This window comes from Ochotona curzoniae, unplaced genomic scaffold, assembly GCF_017591425.1.
Source record: "Ochotona curzoniae isolate NIBS_2020 unplaced genomic scaffold, NIBS_Ocur_1.0 scaffold_4505, whole genome shotgun sequence".
Classification (NCBI taxonomy): Eukaryota; Metazoa; Chordata; class Mammalia; order Lagomorpha; family Ochotonidae; genus Ochotona; species Ochotona curzoniae.
In genome coordinates this window covers 53,066,309-53,080,403 of record NW_024467118.1, presented here as the reverse complement: position 1 = coordinate 53,080,403, position 14,095 = coordinate 53,066,309, and the positions used below count along the sequence as shown (strand labels likewise).

The following is a 14,095-nucleotide window of genomic DNA, read 5'->3' as shown; positions in this document are numbered from 1 at the left end:
GGAAAGAACAACCTACTATTAGGATGTTTGTTCTTAATTCATTAATTTTTATAAAGGTATCATTATTTATCTATAGATTTTTTTAAAGTAGAAAGGAGACAGATTGCAGAGATTCATTGATTTGCTCCTCAAATACCCACAACAGCTGAGATTAGACCAAGCTAACACCACAAACGAGGAACTTCCATCTGGATGTTGAACTTGTGTGACATGAGTCAAGTGAGCGAAATTTATCCCGCTGCTTCCAGTGTGCTAACAGGAAGCTGGAATTGTGAGCAGTGCAGAACCCTGAACCCAGCGCCTCTGATATGAGATGCAGGCATCTTAACTGCTATGCCAAATGTACTCATCATTGATGAACAGGTCACCAAATACAGTATAAGAATAAGACAGGGGGCCTAAATAGGTCTTCATTTATGCAATAGGAAGCAATAGGACAATCACAAGAAAAACTAATGCAGATGTTACTATGGATATTTAAGTTATTTATCTTCTCTGGAAACATCTACAAGAACATTGCTAGGGTCCACAAGTTGTACTTGTCTCATTTTGGAACATTAGTTCGTAATTTTTACTATTGATCCTTACAAATGCAAGCAAAAATTTCACTTTTCTATGTTTTTCACATCAGAATACGTTCCAGATGAAGATGAAGTTCCTCAAGCAACTGTAGTCATGCACTACAAACAATGTTTCAGAAAAGGATGGACCTCATATGTGACAGTGGCTCACAAGATTACAATGGAGCTGCAAAATCCCTGTTGCCTAGTAACAGGTTATACATCTCTTGTCCCAATGCAGTGTACTGTGTTTGCAGTGATGCTTGTGGAAACAAATGGATTATACTACCAGCTGTATTAAACTACAGCATAAACAATTATGTACAGAACACAATATTAGGTAATGATAACAGATGACCAGGTTATTATTTTCTAGTTGTATTATAGACTGTATCATTATTTTAGGACACACTTACTATACTATATATTTTTAAGTTTCCAGAATGTACCAAGTCATGCCTGCAACAGCCTACCATTTCCCTACCATTTAGGTTTGTGTAAATAGGCGTTATAATGCTTGTACCATTATGAAAATGCCAAACACAATTTCTCTGTTGTCAGGGGACACAGGAATGACTGTAACTATGAATTGATTCCTACTTTGAATTCAGACAAGAGAAATATTTATTTTATGTGACTACTACACAGAAATATGTGTTTTTTAAAATTTAACTCTACTTCAATAGTTTTCTATCTGGAAATTTCATCCAAATAAAATGTATATAGAGGACTCAAACAGGTGAAGAATAGCAACTTACACCTTGCCTGAACTTGGGGACGAATCACTAGATATTTTAGACTATATTAATGACAACAATCTTTCAATTTTATACATTCTTATATGGTAGGAATTCCAAAAGAATGCTAATTTTAGTAGAGGTATATTGATGTAGAAATGAAACTTATTAGATAATCGTAACTTTTCTATGACTGTGAATTAAACACCTATTAATAATTTCCTAAGGTAATAGTTAAGATACCATTTATCTGTTGTGACAAGAACCAGCTACAATGGGCAATTTATAGAGTGAATTATCAGATGACAACTCTCTGTCTTATTCTTTTTCTCTCAACAAAAATGCTTGGTGCAAGAGTTTGGTGTGATGATGATATAGGATGACGTATGCATCCTATTTCAGAGTGCGTGGATTTGAGTCTTGAGTCTCCTCCCAGTTCTGGCTGTTCTGCTAATGTAGATCCTGGGAGGCAGCAGGTGATGTCTCAGGCACTTGGATCGTTGCCACCGACGTGAGAGACCCAGACGGAGTTCCTGGCATCTGACTCAAACCTAGCCTAACCTTGGCTATGCTGGGCAGAGAGTGGGTCAGACAAAAGATGATCTCTCCCTCTCTCTCCATCTCTCAGCCTGTCTGTCCCTTTTAAGCAAAAATCAAAAGTTATATAATTAAAATATAAAAATTTATTTTTGTCCTTGTAATTTTACCTTCATATTATAAATTTACAAATTTTAGACCTTAAGTAATGTTTTATAGAATACTGAAAGAAAAAAATAAAAGAAACTGCTTAAAGAATAAAGAAGAAAAAGAAAATATTTAAGGATAAAGAACAACCACATGTTTATAAAAATAAGATGTCCCCTGCCATGTTAAACCTGAAACCTAAGCGCTAACATCCCTACAAGTGACACCGAAGTTTCTGTTGCCTTTCTCCTGCTCCCCACCACCTCCATATTTTATTATGATCTTATTCTATGTGTTGCATTGATGCTCACCTTCTTACTCATCCTAAGTACAGCACACAAGATCACCATTGCGGTTGTATGGCCATGGCCAATATTCCAGCTTTGCCTTTAGAAAAGGTCTCATTCATGTCTCCTTAACCTAAGACTCAAACTCAGATACTCTGATAGAAGATGGGGGTGCTCCAAAGGATGTACTAATCCCTGTGCCAAGTGTCTCCCAAAATATTATTTTACTGTCCATATGCACTTGATGTAAGTCTAAGATTGTCACCCTACACATTGACAGTAACTCCAAGAGCAAGCACCTCCACAGCACCGGTCTCCCTTTTACTTACTTGGAGGAAGCAAGGTTGTCATGGCACGAGCATCAAACTTCACAGATTCGGAATAGCTATCAATGTCCTCCTGCTGGTCAGTGAAACTGTTCCACCGCGCCATATTCCTGTCAACACGAGGAAACTGCATTAGTTACAGGCAAAATGGTTGGGTTTCTTTGCATAATGTCTCAATGGCAATTTATAAAGTTCAATGTTATCAAGGAAGGAGTATTGAGCTAAAGGTGTGTGTCCTTCATATGTACCAATAATGAAGCTTAACAATTAAGTTTTGATTTCCACCTATAAAGACTTATCTGAGACCACCTCATGTATCTTTGTATGTACAAATGTGTCCAAGTGACAGACAACGGCTGTGTGGCTGAAAAGAAATCCATGTAATTTCTTTTAGTATAAATGGTTACAAACATTTGGAATTTTCTGTTCTTTTATCAAGGTATTTTCTACTATATTTCGTCAAAGGTTCTGAAATGAGTGTGTTTAACACAGGTCTATGAACCAGTTTTTTCTTGGCAAACCATCTGTTTGCCACTCTGAAAAAAGTCTAATCAGGAGATTAAAGCAAGTTTTTCTCTCAATTCTCATTTTTATTTCTTACTCTTCCTTTCTTCATTTTTCTTTTCCTTTTTCAGAATTTTTCTCAGTGGAGGCAAAACAAGTGAGTCTCTGTTCCTCGTACAGCATAGTCTTACATTTAGAGACACAGTCTATGGCCATGTCTCTTAATATGTATTGGATTTACTTGAGAACTTAAAATGACAGGTCTCACTCGCTCATTTTCTGATAGTTGGGCTGGCAGTCATGTATTTACAATTCTTTTTGTTTGTTTGCCTTAAACATTTATTTTATTTTTCTTGTAAAGTCAGATTTACAGAGAGAAGGACAAAAAGAAAGATCTTCCATGTGCTGATTAACAACCCAAGTGGCTGCGACGGCAGAGCAAAGCTGATTCCAGGCCAGAAGCCAAGAACCTCCTCCATGACTCCCGTGTGGATGCAGGGTTCCAAGGCTTTGGGTCATCTTCTGCTGCTTCCCCAGGCTACAAACGAGGTGCTGGATTGGGAAGTGGTACAGCCAGGACAGGAACTGCTACCCATATAGGAACCAGGCACATGTAAGCCAAGGACTTTAGCAAGTAGGCTATTGCACAGGGCCTATGAATTGACAATTCTTACAAGTCCTGAAGGATAGTTGATTGGAAGACCACATTTTAAAAGAAAGGAAATTGTACAACATTGTTAATTTTTTTGATACAGTTAGTTTAATTCCAACAACTTTTGGTCATTCTTCTGGTTTCCTCTGATTTATGGACTTAATATAGAACGGTTTTAACCAAGCGCACTGGCAGCTCCAGTATATCACATTCAAATCCAGTTCAGAAAAGGAGGGACCACCGTTCATATATAAACGTATAACCTATTTTGGGGAAAGCCATTGTTGGATAAGGATAGGACTCCTGTCCATGCCATACTTTTTTATACTTAGTAAGGGGATTCTTGGAAATAACAAGCCTCCGTCACATATACTTTCTAAGTACTTCTCTCCATAAATTCATATCGATCTTTGCGAGAAAGGGATAGGGTGGAATAGATACAAGAATTCAAATGCCTATTCAAGCACAAGAACACAAACTGAGAAAATATTGTGTGAAGCAAATCCGCATCATTCAAATCTAGACTCCCTTTTTACTTCTTCACTTTTACCTTGTACTATTATTAGCTTTGGATTCGCGTTTTCTTCAACAAGAAAGCAAAGGAAAACAAACAAATTAAACAAACAAGAAAAATCCTGAGACAAGAAAGCTTAGCTCTGTCATAAAAGTTTTAACTCTGAACAATATGTACAAGATGGACTCAAAAAGCACGTGCCCATATGTATCAGAAATATAACAAAAAAACCCAGTTGTTTAAGATTTATTTATTTATTTTATCGAAAAGTCAGAATTACAGAGAAAAGGATATTTTACCCACTGGTTCAGTCCCTACGTGGCCACAATAGCCAGAGCTGAGCCATTCCAAAGCCAAGAGCCAGGATCTTCTTCCAGGTGTCCCACACAGGTGCATGGTCCCAAGGCTTTGGGACATCCTTGACTGCTCTCCCAGGCCACAAGCAGGATGCTAGATGGGAAGTGGAGCATCCAGGACACAAACTGGCGCCCATATGGTATCTTGGCACATGCAAGGTGAGAACTTTAGCCACTAGGCTACCGCGCCGGGCCCAACAAATCAGTTCTTTTTAGACTGAATGCTGTTTTCCCTTCTTTGACTATGATCTTTGTCTTCACATTTGAGATATCTTCGCTCCATTTTCACATAAATGCAATGGGAACATCTCAGATTACTTACTCTGATTTCCAGCAAGAAATATTTATGAAAAAGGTGAAAATGTTTGAATCTAACTAGGTTGTACTACTAAAGGGCAAAGCTTGTATCTATCTGGTTTTGCTCTACACTGCATCTCCAGAGACAAAAGAAACACGGGGACATTGACTGTAAAAACAATGACTCATCTGAAATGTCTTCGGTAAGACTGCAATCTCATCCATTACATTCCTTTAGTTTCTGAAGTGAGATGGATGTTTGGAAGATACACGATCAATGAGTTGTCTCTGATACAAAAACTCTCAGCAAACGGACACAGTCCATGATTCAGATTCAGTCTTCCGTCCCACCTACCTGCCTGCCTGTCTTCCTTCCTTCTCTTTTCCCTCTCACTGTCTTTTCTGCAGTAATTTATTTGACAGCTTTTAGGGTTCTTTTTACACTGCTTCTCACTTGCTTATGCCTTTGCTTTCATTCTGCCAGGCCCCATTGGCAGCTTCCTCATCCCACTGCAGTTTCCACAGAGGCTTTGTCAATGCAATGGTTAGGGAAACTTGGGCTTATTTAGAATGATCTAAATTGCTTGAGATATTGATCAGCCCTGACTATCAGCTTCCAAACATCAATGTTTTTTGGTCACTATATCACTTCAGTTTCCCTCCCAAACTCTCTTCTCTCGCCCTTCCAGGAGTCAAGCTCTTTGAGAATCACAGCTTAGCACAAATGCAGAATGTAGACGGAAAAATAAACACTAGACACTCTGTCAGCATCATCTGCCTTGAGCAGTTTGTGGACACTCCTTTACTGAACATTTGTTGTTGCAAAAATACTCTCTGTGAGCTTCCACAACAAAGCAGACCCTTCATATTGTTTGGGCTGATGTCTCTCAAATCATCAGCTGTGTTTAAATCTCTGTAATATATATTACAGTCCTTTACTAAAGACGATGTGAATTCTTCTGGCAACAAAACATAAGCATTTTCTTGTTTTTAAAATGAGAGAAAGTGATCAATCTTGAATGACAACCCAGTGATCTAGCCAGATCTCAGCAAAGCAGCATACATGTTAGTTTTCTGTCCACTTGGCTCAATGATTACAGCAAACCATCACATCACACGCGGTACAAGAAAGCAGGATGTCAGGATCAACACACATGGAATATTCTCATCTTGAGCGATCTTGTGCACAAATATGTAAGACTAAAAACTTTTGTCATCAATTCATCACTGACATCAAGATGTAAGTACAGAGGCAAAGGCATATTATCAAAGAGAGCAGTTAACTCTTGGGAAGTTCTTCCAGGTAAGAACATAAAACAAATCTAAGTTTATCAAGACAGAAAAATAAGCAGAACCTTGAGGGTAGGAAATTATTTGAGGATGGAAAATAGGCTAGGAGGCAGGAAAGCATGCACAACACAAGACCTTAGAGTGACTCGGCATCAGAGAAGTGGGAACTCGGCATGACTCAGCAAAAGAGCCTGGCCAAGCTTGTTACTGGGAGCCTCCTACCCATCACGTTCTTCTTTCATTTATCTGATTCCTCAACCCATAGCATAATTGTGAAACCACTTTCTATACAAGTTAAACTTAAAAATATATATATTACCTTTGCTTTAGTAGTAAACACTGATAGTAACACACTGTATCATCTGTTAAATGTTTTGTTTTTCTTCCATTTACCCTGTCATAGAGATGAAGGTTTTTAAAATTCTGAGATATGAACTCTCCCTCCATTGCTTATAGAGATGACAATACATATTTTATTGATTATTATTTTTTAAACAATGATTTCCTTGGGAAAAACTCAACACATTTTGAAAGAAAATCCTTTAGCCAATGACTAGTGTTTGTCCAACTGAAAATATTTCATCTTTTAGGGTATTTCCAAGAGCTCGCTCAAAAAATTAAGGATAAGTTTATGGGGAGGGCATGTGGCACAATGTTTTAAGCCATTTTAGCCATTTTACTGGACTGTTCTTCCAATCCAGTTTCCTACTAATGCAACCCAGGAGGCAGAAGATGGCAGTTCAAGTTCTCGGCCCTTTGACACCTATGTGGTAGACAAGGACAGTGTTCCTGACTCACGTTCTCTCTCTCCTTTCCTCGCTCCCTCTGTTTTTCATGCAAATGAGAATAAACTTTAAAACTTTTTTTTTGAAATTTCTAAAATCTGTGCATTTTTTCCTAATTTGTACTTTGCATAATCTATGTGATGACTTTTCACATGCAATTGCAGAAAGGCAAAGGATCTACCAAGGAGATGAACACTAAAAATCTACTGAATGGAGAAATGAATAGAAACATCTTTTTTCCCTCTGGCTATCCTGGAACATCATTAGAAGATTTTTGTCTTCTGGAGTAATGTACCCTGGCACATCATTAGGAGCTCTCTGCTTTCTGGAACAATGAATAGAAGGAATTGGTTCATCATGAACTCCATGGAATATTTTGCAGATACATATATTTTTTCAGAATAAAAAGATTAACCTCATCATAACACTTACCATAGGATTACTGGTGTTTTCTGTTATTACTTTCTTTTTTCTAATATTCATACTCTTCGGGGAATATCATACGCTTCAATGATATGAACTACATTTTTATGTTCATCAAGTCAATACATCCATCAGACCACACAACTCAAATTTTTACATACAGATAAAGACAATGATGAATATTCCACATCAACCTAACATCTTTTTCCAGGATTCTTGATGTCAGCATACCATCCACGGATAGTAACAATATATCATAGCAACCGTTTCAAATTACCACCTGCTTGTTATGACTCAGATGACAGTTCCACATACAAGATATAGAAGCTACCAAAGTACAGAAACCATAATCCAGAGCTTTATTCCAGAACACTCTCACCCACATGAACCTTGCCTGACCACAGGACAACTCCTGACTTCCTGAACTCATTCCTTTCACTTTGTCCCAATTTTTGGAACTCAGCTTATTTTTATCTATCTTGGCCAGGCATCTTGAACAGTAGCAATGAAATAGACAATTAAGGGGAAATCCAAGAGCATTTAAAAGCAGAAGGAAATTAAAAGAATCCATTTTTTTTCGCAATGCCAAAACACAGCACTTTAGCATAGGAGGAAAAAAGATTACACAATACAAACTATTTTTCAGGAAAAAATATGAGAGATACAAACATAAGAAGAAAAATATTTATTATATGACTAAAGGGAAAAAAAGACTAGAAACGAAGGAACTTTCTGATATAGTAGTATAAAAGTAGGAGGTAGCCAAGGTTATCAAAAAAAAAAAAAAACTTCAAGGCATGCAAGGATGTCTACAATCCGCAATAGGTGTTCTGCAATGTTTTTGCTGGTGCAGTTGAATTAGAAGCAGATACGAGAGATCAATAAATAGCACATATTTAAAAATGAAAAGCCTCGCTATTCTCCAGAAATCCACTCATGTTTATGCTTGTGTCTAAAAGAGAGACACTAATGTTGGATGGAGACAGTGCAGTGAAGGAAGTAGAGTTTCACAGGCATGTCTTCCTCTCCCCAGATGGTCAACTGCAGCGTATTTCAGGGCTCTGTGTCTGTCCTCTTTCCTCTGTCTATAGCCAGTCTCTCACTGATCCAATTACTTTCCCTGATTAACATCTCTGTAAGACTACCGACCCTTCCATTTTAATCTTCTGTAGAGACTTCTCAACATTCAAATCCATTTGTGTACCTGCCAAGTAATACCTCTTACTAAATTTCTAAGTTGTATGGCAACAGAGAACAAGGAGAAAGAGAAAAATCATCTATCCACTGGTTCACTCCCCGAATGCTTCAACAGTCAAAGCCAAGGATGAAGCCAGAAACTAGGGATTCCGTGTGCATAGTAGTACTCAAGTTCCTTAGCTCTCATGAGTTGCAGAACATTTAGTGAGATGCTGGATTGAAAGCAGAGATGCTGGATTGAAAGCAGAGGTGCTGGAACAGGTGCAAGTACTCTGACAGCAGATGCAGGCATCCCATGTGGGCCTGGACGTACAATGTTTGCCCCAATTAGCTTGTTTTCAACCTAATGGAAAAATCTAACTCCTTCTCATCATTACCCAGTTATCACTTTGTCCAAGTCACATCAATTTTCTGCCCTTGATTGCCTTAGTAGTCTAATCGTCTAACTGGCCTTCTCCCTTCACTCTGACATTCTCTTGCAGCATTCTATCGGGTATACACCTCCTCTAGGGAGCCAGAACATGTTTCTCCCTTGCCTCAATGCTCCTTAACTTCCCATGCCACTCAGATCCCAGCCAAAAATTCACTCTTTCTTTTTTTATTTTTTATATCTATTTATAATTTTTTTAAGTTCACTCTGTCTTGACCATCAGTCATTTGCTTTCTCCCATCCTGGCTTGGTTTTCCACCTGTCAACCCCAAATCTAGTTTCTTCATTTGCCTCATCTATTGTCTATCTTCTTTCAGAATAGATCCACGTGTTCTAAATCTCCTTGTTTCAGTGACCAGAGTCCCTGACACTTAGAAGATGATCACTACATACACAATATATCATTAAAAACTGCATATATCTACAAAAGGTATGTATTATAAAAATGTATATAATAAAAAACTGTTATTTGTATTATGCAAATACTGTGTATATATTCTTCTTTACACTAGCATAAACTTATTTTAATTCTAATACACACTTTTTCACAGACCCTTATAAGAGACAAGCATCTCATGACTGTATTTCTTACATTCGCTTACATCTCAAGAAAAGTTCAAATTTGATTAATACAGAAATTTCAAAAAGTTATTTTACACATTGGGAAATAAAATACTCTTTTCTTCACTGGTTGTAAGCAGTCAATTTAAACAAAAAAGAAGTGTCTTTAATGGCTCTCCTTACATCAGAGTTATTTATTATTAGAATCACCAGATTTTTGGGGGCAGGGGGAGAAAAGGAATCACCCGATTATTTCAGCTCTTCACCTGGCTATCATAACTATAATCATTTTTAAGAAATGTTACAGTATGCATATGAATGAGGTTTCTTAGAAGCCATTGAGCAGTTCATGACCTCCAAGCGTGCCTTTCCATGCCGTTACTAAATTTGCAGGAAAAAGTAATTTCATGTAGCTACTTCTCTCATGAAATGTGAAGGCACTGGTAAAGGATTGTGCAACCTTTTTGCACTTGTGTAATTTATTAACAGTACATTCTCATGAGAAGTGAAACACATTCCCGCAATATCAGCATTCATGAAGCACACCAACAGTGTATAAGAGATACAGCAGGAAAACTCTAGTGAAAAATGATCAAGGTTAACTTGTTTGGAAACGTAGCCACTTTTGGCTCCAGTTTTAAATTAAACTTTGGTGGTGATATTAGTAAGTTAGACTACAATGTGTCTACCTATCACCATACTACAGGAAAAATGTCCTGATTTTACATATTAAAATTGAGTGTTTTTAATGTAGGTATCTATGGAGGTATATGCTATGTAGTTAATGACACAGTGTATGCATTTATCTTAAATGTGTCTCAGTATTTTTATATTTTAAATAAGTTTTTCAAATCTAAAGCCATCTGTTATCTAACAATTCGACAAATTCATGTTTCCTATTTATACAGCCATTACCCTGCAACAGAATTCTTCATTTTATACTTTGTTTCTCTTTCTTTTGGAGGATAATATTTTACTGAAATAAATAATATTGAAAACATGTTCACGATTTACCTTTATTGTTTTGAAGTATTTTAGGGTAAATAACCATAGTTTGAGTTATCATTAACTGCATCCTAAGTCCATTTTTTTTAAAGATTGTGCGACTTTACAAATATTCCAGTCATATATAACTGTGACAATTTTTTTTAAAAAGTACTCATTAAATGAAGTTTAAAAGTGGCTTTTTCTTCAAATTTTCAAAAACCATTTTTCAAGATATAGTTTTATAGGCATAGGGGTTCTACTTTTAATTCTTATTATTTTTATTACTATTACAGAAAAAAGAGATTTATAATTTTCTTTCTTTTTTATTGGGTTACTATCTTTCTTCATACATTATACTTACATACTTAGAGATATTTCCGGCATGCATAACTATAAGTGTACATAGATAAGTTCTTTATATAGAAAATATGTATTTACCATTTGCCTTTTCATATTTAACATACATTTTTTTTTCTTCTAAAACCCTTCCCTGTCTAAATGTGTCATGCAATTCTTAAGGCTGATTTCATGTCAAGATTTCAAACAAGTAGTAATCTTGCAATACTCTTTCTTATTTGAAAGTTAAACTTTGAGGTTTGCAAGCACAGTTGAAAATATACATAGACACATAATGCAAACAAAACACACTTGTGAAGCCAACTGCTCAGCTCTTAAGCTGTCTTTTGCAGGAAAGTTTCTAGTAGGAAATGGAAACACCTTGAGTCTGATGCCACTGTATTCTTCCTTGGTAATAATGGAGAAACAGCATCATTTTTTTTTTTTGCATCTAAAATCCAGATATGAATATTGGCCATGCCATTATTTAGCCATGTGAACCTAGGCAAAGCTCTTAACTTTTCGAATTGTGAGACATTTTGTAAAATATTACAATGTTGATCACAGTGAGTTTAAAAATTGTCTAGCACATAGAGAGCATTAATAAATGAAGCACAATTATTTTAAAATGTCATGTTTATATTTCAACATTTATTCTGACAATTGCTCCATTGGATATATGGTACTATTTTCTCCATGTTACAACGTAGGAAGTCAAAACTTAATGTTTAAGAGGCTGGTCAATGTCACACAGCTAGAGAGTGGAGAGATGAGATTTGACTAGAAGCATGCAGTGTACCCCCAGGAGAACAGCAGCTCCTCTCACTGCATAGGGTTTATAACCATGGCATAAGCCATCCACAATCCCATGACCAATGGGCATGTCAAGCCCCATTTGCTACCATGTAAATATAATCCATTTTTTAAAAGATGAACTTAACTTCTAAGATTTCCATGAACACGGTTATTTTAATAGTTTCTTTCTCTTCTTGAAGGAATTGTTCTCTTCTTTTATATTCCCATATTAGCAATTTGTAACACTTCCATAATACTGCAAGGTGTCTACTTAGATATATGTTTTAGATCATAACCACTGTGAGGAAAATAAAATCTCTTCATCACCTCTAGTTCAGTGAAGTGTTATGGTAGATTTCCAGTCAATATTTACTATATGAACAAGTAAAGAAAATAAAACACATTTGTTTTAAACAAATAACTGTTATTCAAAAACTGAGGAAGGAAAGGAGAATAACTAAAATGTGTTAAAACATATTTGAAAAAGTCAGTATTTTTCAAAAAGATGCATAATTACAAGACAAAACTGTACCTTTTTCAAACAAAAAACATCTAATATGTTTCATATGCATGTATACATACACATACATTTTCACTCACATAAACTTTAATAGAATTCCTATTTTTTATTGAAAACAACCAAACCAAAATATTAGTAAGTTATTAGTAATAATATTAGTTGTACTATATCCTGTACCACAAACAAACACAGAGTACATACTTAAAATCAATAGGAACAATTCTGGAAAAAAATGTTAAAGTAAGTCTTTTACCGTGACTTCTCGGAGAATGCAGCAGTGATTTATCCACTTCCCTCTCTTTAAAATTGAAACCCAAAATATTTATCTCCTAGTATTTCAACGTCTGGCCCATGAAGAAAGGAAATGACACATCTGAGTGTTGAAAATCTTTCTTAACAATGTATTTCAATAGCACTCTTATCACTGCACAACTTTGCAAAATCTAAATTTGTCAGACAACTGACTCCTCTTCCCATTCAGGACATAAAAAGAGAAAACAAAAGAGAGAAGTTAAAGAAGAAACAAGGGTCATTGGAATACTGCACACAGCTTACAGAGGGTGGATTTTTTTTCTCCTTATAAGAAGTTAGATATACCTTCTGTAACATTCACTATTCCCCCCAGCAGTAGGCAAGTGTCTAGGTTGCATTTTACCTAGGCAAGCATTACACTGATGGGAGATTTGATGGATTACACTAAGGCCAGATTTGTGTTAACTAAACCAGTGTGCCAGCAAAGTTGCCTATTCTATTCCTTTTTTTTTAAAAAAGATATGTCAGGGGCAGGCTCCGGAACACCAGCAGACAGGGTCTGGGTACATACATACAAGCATGCATAGGCCCCAGGTAGGAGGGCAGGATCCCAAGGCAGCATAAATATACTGCTAGAGGACTGAGCTTGGAGGTTTACATGCTCACAGGCATGGGAAGCTGTGCATGACTCAGGGAAGCAGATCTAGAGATGTGTGGCAGGGAGGACTGCTGAGGGAGAGGTAAACAAGGGAACTGAGACTGATTTAGAGGAGGGAAAGTAGAGGTCATTTTCATGCCAAACCAACACATCCATTCACGTGGGAGACCTGAGCTGGGCTTGCTGGTATAACCACCATTTACCGGCACACATGAATGCCATGGTTGGGGGGGCCTGTCAAGTCTCGACCACAGCATCTGCTGGTGAGTGTTGGGGCAGCAGGTGGGCCAGGTTAGGCTGGGCCATGACACTAACTAGCATGTGAGAAAACTGAGTCTGGAAGCAGATTCTGTAGAGGATCAATGTACAATTGAAACTGTGGGACTGCCATACAGCTGGTTTGCTTAATGGCTGGGGTGGTTCCAGGTCAAACTAGACATGATCATGGAACTCATCAACATTCATGCATACTGGCTTTGGGAACAGGCTGGGCTGGTTCAGGCTATAGCACCCACGGGCGTACCCAAGTATTGGATGTGGGGCAGGCCAGGCCACAACATCCACCAGCACATCCAAAGGCCAAGACTGGGGGGGGCGGAGAGCAGATTGTGCAAGATAAGGGCATAGACCCACTGGCACATGTAAGATCTGATCTGGGAGTGGGACTTGTGGGGGAACTTGGGGAACTTCCCTTGTGGGCTGTAACTCCCTCTGGAGAGCACTTGAGTCAAAGTTGGGTGTAGGCTAGGCTGGGCAAGGTTGCTCCATTTGTCAGCAGGTGTGTAGATTGGCTCTGTAGAGGGTGGACTGAGCCATGCCAGGCCAAACTATAGCACACTGGCATACACAGCAGCCAGAATGGGATGTGGACTAGGTTAGGCTAGGTTATCCAACTACTGATTTGCATGAAAGCCAGGGATGGGGAAAGGCTGGGCCAGCAAGAG

General features: G+C 37.5%; 1 protein-coding gene across 5 annotated transcripts in view; it reads right to left on the bottom strand.

The window, feature by feature from the left end:
* The window catches only part of MSR1 (macrophage scavenger receptor 1), a 57,666-nt gene extending 45,073 nt beyond the window's left edge, over nt 1-12,593 (bottom strand). Inside the window, exons 1-3 of one of the 5 annotated variants that reach the window (XM_040966299.1) lie at nt 12,495-12,593; nt 11,239-11,323; nt 2,598-2,704 (exon numbers count right to left, since the gene is read on the bottom strand). In XM_040966299.1, the coding sequence (XP_040822233.1) occupies nt 2,598-2,700 (103 nt within the window). In that variant the 5' untranslated portion in view covers nt 2,701-2,704; nt 11,239-11,323; nt 12,495-12,593. Of the gene's footprint in view, nt 1-2,597; nt 2,705-11,238; nt 11,491-12,048; nt 12,075-12,442; nt 12,464-12,494 lie in introns of those variants that run through there. The other 4 variants (XM_040966298.1, XM_040966301.1, XM_040966300.1 and 1 more) reach the window with 4 other exon arrangements.
* Nucleotides 12,594-14,095: the final 1,502 nt, after the last annotated feature.